Source organism: Gopherus flavomarginatus, chromosome 17 (genome assembly GCF_025201925.1).
Source record: "Gopherus flavomarginatus isolate rGopFla2 chromosome 17, rGopFla2.mat.asm, whole genome shotgun sequence".
Taxonomy (NCBI): domain Eukaryota; kingdom Metazoa; phylum Chordata; order Testudines; family Testudinidae; genus Gopherus; species Gopherus flavomarginatus.
In genome coordinates, this window is record NC_066633.1 from 21,282,958 (window position 1) to 21,297,103 (window position 14,146).

The 14,146-nt window shown below is 47.1% G+C and overlaps 1 protein-coding gene across 4 annotated transcripts in view; it reads right to left on the bottom strand.

Annotated features, from left to right (window-relative positions):
* The window catches only part of ANAPC2 (anaphase promoting complex subunit 2), a 32,744-nt gene that overhangs the window by 12,389 nt on the left and 6,209 nt on the right, over window positions 1–14,146 (bottom strand). For all 4 annotated transcript variants that reach the window (XM_050926343.1, XM_050926342.1, XM_050926341.1 and 1 more), the window contains exons 4-6: window positions 10,176–10,350; window positions 9,871–9,990; window positions 9,247–9,364 (exon numbers count right to left, since the gene is read on the bottom strand). In XM_050926343.1, coding sequence (XP_050782300.1) covers window positions 9,247–9,364; window positions 9,871–9,990; window positions 10,176–10,350 — 413 coding nt within the window. The remainder of the gene's footprint in view (window positions 1–9,246; window positions 9,365–9,870; window positions 9,991–10,175; window positions 10,351–14,146) is intronic.

A 14,146-nucleotide genomic window follows, 5' to 3' on the forward strand; every position in this document is an offset into this window, starting at 1 on the left:
CTGGTGGGGGTATCTGCCGACAGAATGCTCACTACAGGGTTCTCGACCTCCGGGACCACCTCCACCTGGAGGTTCATGTTGAGTGCTACCCTCCTGAGGAGGTCCTGATGGGCTTTGAGGTCGATTGGAGGAGGGCCCGAGGAGGATGTTCCTGCCACCGCCTCATCCGGAGAGGAAGAAGAGGAAATACCGGGGACGAGCGGGTCCTGTGTGGCCTCCTGGTCTTGGGCCATCTCCTGCTCCAGCAGTACCAGGGAGACCAATGGGTGAACTAGTGCTTCCTCCATTCCGGACGGAGGAGGAGGGGTAGCTGTAGCCTCTGGTGCCCAGAGCTCTGATAGAGCTGAGCGGGACGGGACTACTGGAGCACCTTGGGCCTGGTGGTACGCCCATGGCGTCCAAAAGGACCACTGATGTGGGCCTTGGTCCTGGGTCTGGGCTTCTTGAAAAACTCCGGCGGGCACATCTGAATCGCGGTTTTGAGCATAGTAGCTGTCTGCGTGGGACGACACCGAAGTGTGTCTGGATGGCCATGGAGGAGTGGAGAAGCCCTGGGCAGAGGTTCCAGCGGACCTTATTCCACTGTGTATCGGAGACCGGTGCCGGGAAGCATATCGGTACCGGGAGCGAGATCGGGACCTGCAACCAGAGCGGTGCCGGGAGGTCGACCAAGATCTCAAAGCTCGGCGTTGTGATCAACTACGGGATACATGGTGCCTGGAACAATGCCGAGAGTAGCGGGTCAGCGAACGGGATACCGACCGGTGCTGCGAGTTCGACCAGTACTGAGGAGGGGAACGGTGCCGGGACTGTGAGCAGCGTTGGGAGCGGGAGTGCCACCTGGACCTGGAACATCTGCGGGACCGTGATCATGAGCGGTGCCAGTCCGCTGTGCCAACAGAGGATGGTCTTATCAAGGCTGGTTTGCCTATTGATTGTATTACCCACACTGGTGGTGCCGGGGGTGGAGGCAGTGTCGACTCTGTCAAGGAAATCAGATCCCTCGCCGCTGAGAACGTCTCCGGCGTGGATGGTATAGTCAGCTGTACCGCGGCCCGTGCCAGGGAGCTAACAGGTGCCGGACTCGACGGCCCTAGTGGGACCGGAATCAACGTTGCCGACGTTGCCGGTGCTGCGGCAGGTGTTGGTGCCAGGCGATCCAACTTAGACACGCTCTCTGGCTGCGGTGCGGGCGGCACAGAGGTAGCAGGAGTCTTAGCCTTTCTCGACCTCGGGGAGAGGGAGCAGTGTGGAGCAGACTTCGGTGCTGGCGACAGCCGGTGCCGAGAGGCTTTGACAGTACTTGCACGGTCCGGTGCCGAGGAGGCGTTTCTGCTAGTCGACTGGCCAGCGCTCGGTGCCAAGGGTGGAGGGGTGAGAGCTGCCTCCATGAGGAGCTGTTTAAGTCTGATGTCTCGCTCCTTTTTTGTTCGTGGCTTGAAAGCCTTGCAGATGGGGCACTTAGCTGCTAGGTGCGATTCTCCGAGGCACTTCAGACAGGAGTCGTGTGGAACTCCTGTCAGCATCGGCTTGTGACAGGGCGAGCACGGTTTGAAACCCAGTGAGCCGGGCATGGGCCCCAGCACCAGGTGTGAGGAAGGGGCTAATCCCTGAACCCCTCTAACTATAGTGGACTAACTACGCTATAAACAAATACGCTAATTATAACTATATAAGAAGGATTATAACTATATACACGATAAAGAATCATAAAACTATGAGTAGCTAGGGAAGTGGAGGTAAGCTAAGCTGTACTTCACTGTTCCAATGACCGACACAGGCGGTAAGAAGGAACTGAGGGGTGGCTGGGTCAACAAGGGTATACATCCGGTGCCATAGCGGTGCCACGCCAGGGGGCACCCAGCCGACCCGCCGAGTGTTGCTAGGGTAAAAAGTCTTCCGACGAACGTGCATGCAGCGCGCGCGCACCTAACTGGAATGGATATGAACAATCACTCGAAGAAGAACGAGACAAATTCACCTAGAAATAAGGTGAAGATTTTTAACGGTGAGTAATTAGCTATAGAAACAATCTACCAAGGGTTGTGGTGGATTCTCCATCACCAACAATTTTTCAATCAAGACTGGATGTTCTTCTAAAAGCTCTGTTCTAGGAATTATTTTGAGGCAGGTCTCTGGCCTGTGTTAGAGAGGAGGTCACACTAGATGATCACAATGGTCCCTTTTGGCCTTGCAATCTTTGAGTTGTATGGCACAAAACAGAATATTGAAAGGTATGAGCATCTAACCAGGGCATAGCTTTGCAGCAATAAACACCATTGTTTAAAGAGGGGGTCATTCCAGTTAACAGTCTAGGTCATACGGCACTACAATGCTTGAAATGAAAGAAACAAAAACCCTCCAACAAGAAAAGGATCAGAGGAATTTACTGTACATCAGCACCATTTACTGGGTATCGATGGAAGTAGAACAGAAACAGCTGAAACCTGAGAGCCATTAGGAAGCGTCCAATAAAAACAACAGACTTACCCTCCTCCAACTAACCCACCAACAGCGTGTAAAACTTGAGGTCACTGTGCAGGAGCCCAGAACTAGCCACGCTCCCATGGACGCTCTGACGGGGCATACAGACCGGAGAGGAAAGTGCCAGAGAAGTCCTGGTGGTAGGGTCTGGCCGTGCCCCTCCGGCCCTGTCAGTCTTGTATGATAGGGAGGAGGATGTAGTTAGCAGGGGCAGGAGGTGCAGGTTTGCCCGAAGCAGGGGACTGCAGGAGAGCCCTGAAGCGACAGACAGAACTCCTAGCTTGGAGAACATAAGAACGGCCGTACCGGGTCAGACCAAAGGTCCGTCTAGCCCAGTATCTGTCTACTGACAGTGGCCAATGTCAGGTGCCCCAGAGGGAGTGAACCTAACAGGCAATGATCAAGTGATCTCTCTCCTGCCATCCATCTCCATCCTCTGATGAACAGAGACTAGGGACACCACTCTTTACCCTTCCTGGCTAATAGCCATTTATGGACTTAGCCACCATGAATTTATCCAGTTCCCTTTTAAACATTGTTATAGTCCCAGCCTTCACAACCTCCTCAGGTAAGGAGTTCCACAAGTTGACTGTGCGCTGTGTGAAGAAGAACTTCCTTTTATTTGTTTTAAACATTCTACCTATTAATTTCATTTGGTGACCCCTAGTTCTTGTATTATGGGAATAAATAAATAACTTTTCCTTATCCACTTTCTCCACATCACTCATGATTTTATATACCTCTATCATATCCGCCCTTAGTCTCCTCTTTTCCAAGCTGAAGAGGCCTAGCCTCTTTAATCTTTCCTCGTATGGGACCCTCTCCAAACCCCTAATCATTTTAGTTGCCCTTTTCTGAACCTTTTCTAGTGCTAGAATATCTTTTTTGAGGTGAGGAGACCACATCTGTACACAGTATTCGAGATGTGGGCATACCATGGATTTATATAAGGGCAATAATATATTCTCAGTCTTATTCTCTATCCTCTTTTTAATGATTCCTAACATCCTGTTGGCTTTTTTGACCGCCTCTGCGCACTGCGTGGACATCTTCAGAGAACTATCCACGATGATGCCAAGATCTTTTTCCTGACTCGTTGTAGCTAAATTAGCCCCCATCATATTGTATGTATAATTGTGGTTATTCTTTCCAATGTGCATTACTTTACATTTATCCACATTAAATTTCATTTGCCATTTTGTCGCCCAATCACTTAGTTTTGTGAGATCTTTCTGAAGTTCTTCACAATCTGCTTTGGTCTTAACTATCTTGAGTATTTCAGTATCACCTGCAAACTTTGCCACCTCACTATTTACCCCTTTCTCCAGATCATTTACGAATAAATTGAATAGGATTGGTCCTAGGACTGACTCTTGGGGAACATCACCAGTTACCCCTCTCCATTCTGAGAATTTACCATTAATTCCTACTCTTTGTTCCTTGTCTTTTAACCAGTTCTCAATCCATGAAAGGACCTTCCCTTTTATCCCATGACAGCTTAATTTACATAAGAGCCTTTGGTGAGGGACCTTGTCAAAGGCTTTCTGGAAATCTAAGTAAACTATGTCCACTGGATCCCCCTTGTCCACCCCCTTGTTTGTTGACCCCTTCAAAGAACTCTAATAGATTAGTAAGACACGATTTCCCTTTACAGAAACCATGTTGACTATTGCTCAACAGTTTATGTTTTTCTATGTGTCTGACAATTTTATTCTTAATTATTGTTTTGACTAATTTGCCCAGTACCAACGTTAGACTTACGGTCTGTAATTGCCGGGATCACCTCTATATCCCTTTTTAAATATTGGCGTTACATTAGCTAACTTCCAGTCATTGGGCACCAAAGCCGATTTAATGGACAGGTTACAAACTTTAGTTAATAGTTCCGCAACTTCACATTTGAGTTCTTTCAGAACTCTTGGGTGAATGCCATCTGGTCCGGGTGACTTGTTAATGTTGAGTTTATCAATTAATTCCAAAACCTCCTCTAGCGACACTTCAATCTGTGACAGTTCCTCAGATTTGTCACCTACAAAAGCCGGCTCAGGTTTGGGAATCTCCCTGACATCCTCAGCCGTGAAGACTGAAGCAAAGAATCCATTTAGTTTCTCTGCAATGACTTTATCGTCTTTAAGTGCTCCTTTTGTATTTTGCTTGTCAAGGGGCCCCACTGGTTGTTTAGCAGGCTTCCTGCTTCTGATGTACTTAAAAACATTTTGTTATTACCTTTGGAGTTTTTGGCTAGCCGTTCTTCAAACTCCTCTTTGGCTTTTCTTATTACACTGCTGCACTTACGCTGGCAGTGTTTGTGCTCTTTTCTATTTGTCTCACTAGGATTTGACTTCCACATTTTAAAGGAAGTCCTTTTATCTCTCACTGCTTCTTTTACATGGTTGTTAAGCCACGGTGGCTCTTTTTCAGTTCTTTTACTGTTTCTTAATTTGGGGTATACATTGAAGTTGGGCCTCTATTATGGTGTCTTTAAAAAGGGCCCATGCAACTTGCAGGGATTTCACTTTAGTCACTGTACCTTTTAACTTTTGTTTAACTAACCCTCTCATTTTTGTATAGTTCCCCCTTTTGAAATTAAATGCCACAGTGTTGGGCTGTTGAGGTGTTCTTCCCCCCACAGGGATGTTGAATGCTATTGTATTATGGTCACTATTTCCAAGCGGTCCTGCTATAGTTACCTCTTGGACCAGCTCCTGTGCTCCACTCAGGATTAAATCTAGAGTTGCCTCTCCCCTTGTGTGTTCCCATACCAGTTGCTCCATGAAGCAGTCATTTAAAGTATCAAGAAATTTTATCTCTGCATTTCGTCCTGAAGTGAAATGTTTCCAGTCAATACAGGCATAAATGAAATCCCCCACTATTATTGGGTTCTTAATTTTGACAGCCTCTCTAATTTCCCTTAGCATTTCATCATCACTATTACTGTCCTGGTCAGGTGGTCGATAATAGATCCCTAATGTTATATTTTTATTAGAGCATGAAATTTCTATCCACAGCAACTCTATGGAACATGTGGATTCGCTTAAGATTTTTACTTCATTTGAATCTACATTTTCTTTCACATATAGCGCCACTCCTCCGCTGGCACGACCTGTTCTGTCCTTCCGATATATTTTGTACCCCGGAATGATTGTGTCCCATTGATTGCTCTCAGCCCACCAGGTTTTGTGATACCTATTATATCAAATCCTCCTTTATCACAGGGCACTCTAGTTCACTCATCTTATTATTTAGACTTCTAGCATTTATGTACAAGCACTTTAAAACCTTGTCCCTGTTTATTTGTCTGCCCTTTTCTGATGTGCCAGATTCTTTTTTATGTGACTGTTTATCATCTTATCCGGCCCTTACATTATCCTCTTCCGTCCTCTGTTCCTGACTATAACCTGGAGATTCCCTATCATCAGACTCTCCCCTAAGAGAAGTTTGTGTCCGATCCACATGCTCTTCTGCAGCAGAGACCTTTACGTCACCCAAGAGAAGAGTACAGCAGACTCCAGGGAAGACGGACAGGCTGAGCCTGACTCAGGCCTTGTCTACACTACAGAGTTTTGTCAACACAAGTTACACCGATGTACAGCCACCACTGTAATTAAACCGCTGCTGCATGTCCACACTATGCTTCTTGTGTCAGTAGAGCATCACCACAATAGCATCTCTTGCAACACATAGAGAGCAGTGCACTGTGGGTAGCAATCCCACCGTGCAACTGGCCATTGGGACGGGTTTGCAATGCCACATGGTGTGGGGACAGCATCACATGAGGAAGGTTTCTCAATCCCATCATTCCATGGGCATCCTACTAGATTGCCAGCTGCTTTTCAACTGCCCTGGTAACCTGCAGCCCAGCCATCTATGTCAGAAAGCATGAATCCTGCACTGCTCTTCAGTACCATGATATGCGTTATGAACACAAGGCTGCAAGAGGAGCCCAATGGGCAATTATTCGTTTGAGGGAGGCCTTGAAGGAGCATTTTAACACTGAGCCACAGTAATGTGTGTTGCTGTAGTGTGCCGAGTCTGGCACTGTTTGTTTGCACTGTGCTATGAACCTAATAATGATTGCTGTGCGTGCCCGAAAAGTAACACATTGTAAATCACTTTTTAAAGTAGTACTTGCTAAACTGACATTGCTGAGGGGGAGGGAGGGAGGGTGTGTGTGTGCGCGTGCGCTGTCTCTAAGTTCAGACAGCAGCCAATCCTGAGGCAGAAGCGGGTGCAGAGAGAGCTAGTGTCCCTCTGTTCCCCAGCCACCACCGGCAGGGGGAGGGGGACACCCTGACATCAGCTCCCCCCACCTCCATCCCCGCTCTGCACAGCACAAGTCTCTTATCCACACTCAGTAGCAGTCCATGCTGCCTGCCTGCTACTGTGGTCCTAGCCCAGAGAGCAAGATTCTGCATTAATGTTTTGATTCTCCCACAAGTTCTCCCACAGCCTCCTCTCCCCACAAACCAAGGAGATCCACCCTCTTCCCTGGAGACCAGGCAGGAATGTGTTTGCTGCCAGGAGCCCGCATGCTCAACTGGGCAGTAGCTATGTGAGCTCTCCACACCGAGGAATTTCAAGCTTCCTCGGGCTTTGAAAGGGGAGGGTACATGCCTGTGTAGCTGAATGCAGGGCAGCAGAGTTCAAAACAGTGAACAGAGCAGTCATGGTGGGCATTGTGGGATACCTCCTGAGGCTAGTAACGATGATTTAATGAACACAGTGTTTACACTGATGCTTTTTCGATCTAACTTTGCCACAAAAAGCTCTACAGCTCCTGTCGAGGTGGTTTTATTTTGTTGGCAAAGCAGGAGTTTTGTCGGTGGGAGGAGCATTGTAATGCGTACATTTCTGCTGTTCTGTTGGCAAAACTGTGTAGCATAGCCAACGGCTCAGACACCCAGCCAGAGCGATTTCCCCAATACTCCCTATGTTGGTACTGGATCTTTGGCAGCACTGTAGACGTACCACCCCCTTCTATGCAGGGGCCACAAGAAGGGAGTATCCTTGAATATGTTGGGGTTTGTCTTTCATTTTGATCCCTCGTCCGGAGAGATTAAAGAAGGTGCACAAAAGGGCAGAGCCACCCCCACAAATACTAAGGAAGTGCTGGGACGACCCAGTGTAGATAACTGGGCATCGTCAAGTCCCCCACAGACACTGTTGGACAGCCGCTGCCTTCCTCCAGCGTCACAGGACTTAGAGTTCTGACTGAACCCCGCAAATACGCTGCAGAACCCAGATGCGCTAGTGACACCTGTACCAGCCACATGGACAGACTCTCCCGATCCAACTGTTACCAGGATTACAAAGTGATGAGATTTCATTTAGAGATTGTATTTCGCTGTGATCTTTAACATGACTAAGAGAACGTAGCCCAAACAAAATGGCTCTTTCTAATAAGACCTCAAATAAATATCCTTGGATTTTAACTAACTAATGCTATATGCGTATTCCTCCTTTATAAAACCAAGCAAACTGGCCTAAGAAAAAGTTACACAATAACATTAAGAAACTGCTCTTGATGTTTTAAATTAGTCCCCTTTGTACCAAACAATTCCAGCAGCAGGGATCACATTCCTAGTCATGTCTTAAGTCAAGTGCGTCCTTATTCCCTAGTGAATTATTGGAAGTGGGACAAAAGTATTAGTGCACTAAAGAGTCAATAGCCTGAGATGGTAAGTTCAGCTCCTTGGGCCTCAAAATAGATCTGTGTTAATCACAGGACTGCATGTGTATTCTGTACATGCTGTGACAAAGTTCCTCCTCTACCTTGGTGCGTCCTGCGCTTTTTGGCGGATTTGCTCGCCTCACAGATTCACCCTGTGGGTCAGGAAACAGCCTAGAGACCTTCCCCTCTAGTGGAACCCACAGTCAGGTCAATTCCTCCTGTGTCTGATCAGGAGTTGGGAGGTTTGGGGGGAACCTGGGCCCGCCCTCTACTCTGGGTTCCAGCCCAGGGCCCTGTGGACTGCAGCTGTCTATAGTGCCTCCTGTAACAGTTGTGCGACAACTACAACTCCCTGCGCTAGTTCCCCATGGCCTCCTCCCAACATCTTCTTTATCCTCACCACCGGACCTACCTCCTGATGTCTGATAACACTTGTACTTCTCAGTCCTCCAGCAGTTTGCCTACTCACTCTCAGCTTCTTGCACACCTCCTGCTCCCAATTCCTCACACGCACTTCCTCTCCTCTGGCTCCCTGGCTCCCCCTGACCTGACTGGAGCAAGACCTTTTACAGCATTAGAGGTGCCTTAATTGGAGTCAGGTGCTTAACAGCCTCACCTGACTCTTAGCAGGTTAATTGGAGTCAGGTGTTCTCATTAGCCTGGAGCAGCCCCTGCTCTGGTCACTCAGGGAACAGAAAGCTGCTTATCCAGTGGCCAGTATCTCTCCCTTCTACTCTGCTGTTCCCAACTGGCCTGGGTCTATCACAATGCCTAGAATGTTCGTTGTATCTACGCTTAATGGATGATTGTTTACTGATGTGGTTCTTTGTGAATTTAATAAACTGTTAATTGGCTAAGAATAACCAAGTGTCTTGATTTGAGAAATACTGTCCAAGATAAAAGAACCTAGAGCTTAAAATTAGTAAGCTAGCGCTCCCTGGACTCATTAAAAAGGGGTTACCCTAATTAAATTCTATCCCTTTACCGGCTACAACATTTAAACTAGATCTGCCAGTTTGATATGTTAGATTTTAGCTTTGAAATCTACCGGCAGATCAGAAGATTCATTAAATTGTCTCATTCACACTTACCTCAAGTACTTCCTGATGGGCTCACAGGCCACCTCCAGGATAACCATGGAGGGGTCCAGTTCTCGCAAGGCCTTGATGGCTGAGATGTAGAGAGTAATGATGTCCGACGTATTGACTCCTAAAGGGGGAAGAATAGGCAGTCTCAGAGCGGAGAGCAAAGCTCGGACCCAAGAAGGGCCCTAAGGGAGCCATAGTTAGATCCAGAGAGGTGGAGGAGAGGTGCTTGCTGCAGTGCCCTGGTCAGATGAAGGACAGCGCTCCATGTGTCTGGGCAGCAGAGTCCAACCAGGGAAGCTGCATGGAAGCTACTGAAAACCAGCTCAACTCAGACTGAGCGCTCAGCCCATGCAGCACTTTGGAGAAGCCTTTAACCAAAGACAACCTTTGAACTCAGGTCCTTGCGGCACTGCAGAGAAAAGGGGAACTTGAGGTGTGGGACAGAGCATTCCTACAACACACTGATATCCAAGAGCACACTAGCACGGAGGGGGCAGGGACATAGTTACCACATGCTCACCTTGCCATGGCAGAGGTGCTCTTCAGGATATCCCCACTCACACACCCCCTTCAGGGACCAGGCCCATATCCAATCCCTGGGGGACACACAAGGGATGAAACACTCACCGGGATGGAGAAGCCGCATTTCCAGAGCGCTTTTCAGGGAGCTGAGCAGCTGTTGCCTCTGATTGGTTCTTTCCAGGCAGAACTTGAGATCCTCCACAGCTGGCTTTGACTCTGGAAAATCTATAAACCAACAAGCAGTCAGAGAGGGTGCCAGGCCCCATAAGGAGGCAATGGGAGAGCACAAGATGCCCAGGGCACATAGGGAGGGGAAAGCAGGATTGTATGGTCACGAGGCAGGTCTGGGCTGGCAAGCGAGGAAAGAGTGAGTCAACACGGCATGGGCAGCAGGCAGGGGTCATGCTCACCTCGGATGATGCTGAAGAGCTCCTCAATGCGCATGCTGGCATAGATACGGTAGAAGAACCTCTGGACATGGCACCTCCAGCGCCTCAGGGTGCTGCTGGCCTCTGGGGTGGAGTTGGCCATGGGGCTGTCCTGCAGGAACACTCTGCTAAGCCAGCCAATCACCTTCTCGATCCACTGCACAACAAGAGGGATAATAGAGAGAGCCACACAGCCCAACCGTGCCAGCCACCATCCCACACACCTTCAGCAGACTGGAAATAAAGTGTACATTTTTAACAGTCAGAGTAATTAGCCATTGGAACAATTTACAAGGGTCATAGTGCATTCTCCATCACCTGACAATTTTTAAATCAAGACTGGAGCAAAAGGTCTTCTGTAGGAATTATTTTGGGGAAGTTCTCTGGCCTTTATTATACAGGAGGTCAGACTAGCTGATTCCAATGGTGCCTTCTGGCCTGGGAGTCTATGACATTCACAGCAGGCTCCTGGGGCATGCAAATCCACGCTAGCCACCTGAGAAGAGCATTGCCCTCTTCCATGGTCCAAACCCAGCTCCGACTAGAGATAACTGGTCCCTAATAGCCAGCAGTGCAGCTAGAGGAAGCATCATCGGGGGAGCGAGTTAGCAGATGCAGCCGGATTTGAAATAAAGCACAGAAACAACATGAGACAGATCCCACAAACCACTCTTGCTAACACAACAGCTCTCATGCGTCCACCACACATGCTATATTCTGAGCCCAGCCACTAACCATGTACCCTACGAGATCGTCGCAAGTCAATAGCCAGACCTGCAGCAAAGATGACTTCCAAGACCTGCATATGAGAGAGAGACGTGTGTTGAACTACGTGCATCCCTATGAAGGGAGTGTTAACTGGAGCTGCATTTCCTAGCCTCTTGAGATGTGCCCCAGGTACACTGCCAAATGCTGCAGCACCAAGTTGCCACCTGCTGAAGATCTACATTTCCTCAGACATTCACAAAGTCGTGGGGATGCCCATCCTTGAATGAATGGCTCTTCTCCAGCAGGAATCCCCAGGGACAGCACTAGGGATGGCTGCAGCATTTCCTACCAGACAACAAACCCTATCACCCTCCTTAGTGTCCACATGGAGCCACCAGCAAAAAAAGCAGCAGTTTGGTAGTACTGATTATCAGCCTTCTTTACTATGCCAAAAGAGTTGTAATGAGGCACTGGTTAAGTTGTCAGCATCCAGCCAGAAATTACTGGAATCCATTCGCATACTATATACGCAGTTACATAATATATACTAAACAACAATTAATTACAACCCCAATGTAATTTATTACAAAATCTCTGTTTTTACTTTGGTCTTGATCATTTTTAGGCATCAATGGGGAAAACAATGAGTACTGATGACTTCCTCAACCTTTGGAGCATACCATGGCAGAAGACTTGGTTAAACACAAGGCTCAGTGGCACCTTACATGCTATAAGAAATGTGTCCATAAACTGAATCTGGGAAAGTTGGAGAAGAAATACATTGAGCATCAGGAAATAGTTGACGATGTTGGTAAAAGTGCCAGCTGTGAGTGAGACTCGCCTTATACTACGTCCTGTAGCATGCACTTTGAGAACACTGCTTCTTCTGTGGTAAACCAGAACCCAAAGGCATCCATCTACTTTCAGCACCTAAGTCAGGTGAGAAACTGAATGAAGCAGTCACTCTTAACAAGAGCATAGCATGGAAAGTAAAGTTTAAGTGGTTGCATGGCTGGGATGTTTTTCCCAGAAGCAACCATGCAGCATCCAGACTTATTAAATGCTGTTAAATGCCAAGAAGGGGCAATTTTAAGCTACAGGATGAGGTTACTCACACTTGCAATCCATCCACATCTGATGGACCAAAGCTTATTAATATCATGACAAAAGCAGTCTTCAGAGATGAGACAGCTAAAGATGTCAGTCAAATGGTTACTTTGGATTACGACTTGTAAGAAGCCTTCAAAACCCAAAGAATTACCCAAGGCTCCATCAGTCTATGGGCTCCAATCAAGAACAGACTACAGCTGTGCTTGAATGCAAGAATAAAGTCAGAGTGAAGGTGGCAGAGACTCTTACAGAACTGACTGCAGACAGGTCATTGTTTGCTCATCTCCTGGTCATGCCCAGATCTCAGTGTGACGTTGATCTACGTGAGACTTTGGGAAATACAAGTTCTCCATGGTGCCACAACTGATGTTTGAATACAACAGAACAATACTTATGTGCCAGGTAAAAAGCAGATTAATTCACATCTTGCATGTTTTTCATAAGCCAGCACCTACTGACAATGTGACTGATACCTTATGCCAGCAGAGGCCTTTCAGAACACCAGTCATAGATGGTATGGCTAAGGTATAAGCTATCGACACACACACTGTTTACACCTGCTGAGATTTGGCTGAACACTTTATTATGAGACTACATAGAAAATACTGGACCCGTGATGAAGTCCACCTTGCGTTTGACACATATGTAGCAGAATCAATTAAAAATATTACCAGAAAGAAGACACTCCATAGTATTACACTTGTCCAATACAAAATCATTGATTCCATGAACATCTCCAACATCACAAAGAACTGTCTCATACCCACACAAAAGACAAATTAACCACACAGCCTATGGAGAAAACATTCCAGCATAAGAAGAATTTCTCGAAGAATGTCATCGCACGGCATAGTAAAGCTTCTGCCTTCCACTGTTCTATGGAGTTTCTTTGCTATTCCCATGAGGAGGCTGACACTAAAATTATCTTGCATGCCATCAATGCCACAGAGAGAGGTGCTACCAAACTCCAAATTTTTGCACAAGACTCAGACGTTCTAGTGCTCTCTGTGAGATGTTACTCAAGACTCCCGCAAGATTCTTTTTGTGCCTGCTGCTGGGGAACAGAATTGCTGTATATCCCTCAGAGATGTTTTCCTATAACTCAGACCAAAAAAAGCTACTGTACTGCCAGGTTTCCGTGCCCAAGATGTGGCACTACTGGAAGGGTGGCTGGAAAGACCATATTATCTTACTAGAAGGCATCAGATTCAGTCTCTGAAGACCCTCTCCTTGCTCTGAAGGTGCTCGGAATGCTTGATGGGATCATAAATGCACTGGAGGCGTTCATGTGATGAGTTTACCATTTGAAGACCAACACTACAACACTTGCAGAGTTATGTTGGTGGATGTTTTGCAAGAAGCAGAGAAAAGGAGAAAAATTGCCAACCAACATGGGATGCATTTTTACCTGCTATCAAGAGGGCAAATTACCAAGCTGTGGAATGATTCTGGGATGGCTGAACGCATCCAAAACTACCTTCCTCATCAGGCATGGATGGGTCTTGGAGGATGGACCGATCACACCAGTTGCGTGTGAATACCATGCACTCCTGAATCAATTATTTAGCTAATCAAAAGCTCATGTGCGAAAACCAGAGGCTGCAAACATTTGGCAGCAGCCTGCCTCGCACAGAGATGTGTGAGTGCAGCATGGACAAGGATCAGTGTGACAACATGTCTAACAATGGTGCCGTAGATGGAGACAACACTGATGATGACTTTGATGAATAAATGTTTTCAATCCTACATGTCAAGGCTAACTTTCCTAGGTTTACCAAAGATGAGCATCTTTATGTGAACAATGCATCCCTGTGATAAACTATAATTTAAAAAACATTGATTTTTAAACATTTTCTTGAATATATATATATATATACACACACACACATAATTGTTCTAGGTTTGTCATGTTTGGTTCCACTGTGTTTGTGGGAGAAGGAGCTTTTGAACGATACCCAACCTAACCCATTTCTGACGACACTGTTTCCACCAACTGGAGGACCTGGACCTGGGAGCTGAGGGGCAGCGAGTCCCCCCCGCGTTGCCACAGAGGGTGACACCATTGAAATTAGCGTTCTGTAGATTTTTACAAATCAGATGACGTCGCCCTTATCTTTCCATCACTAACTTGCCTG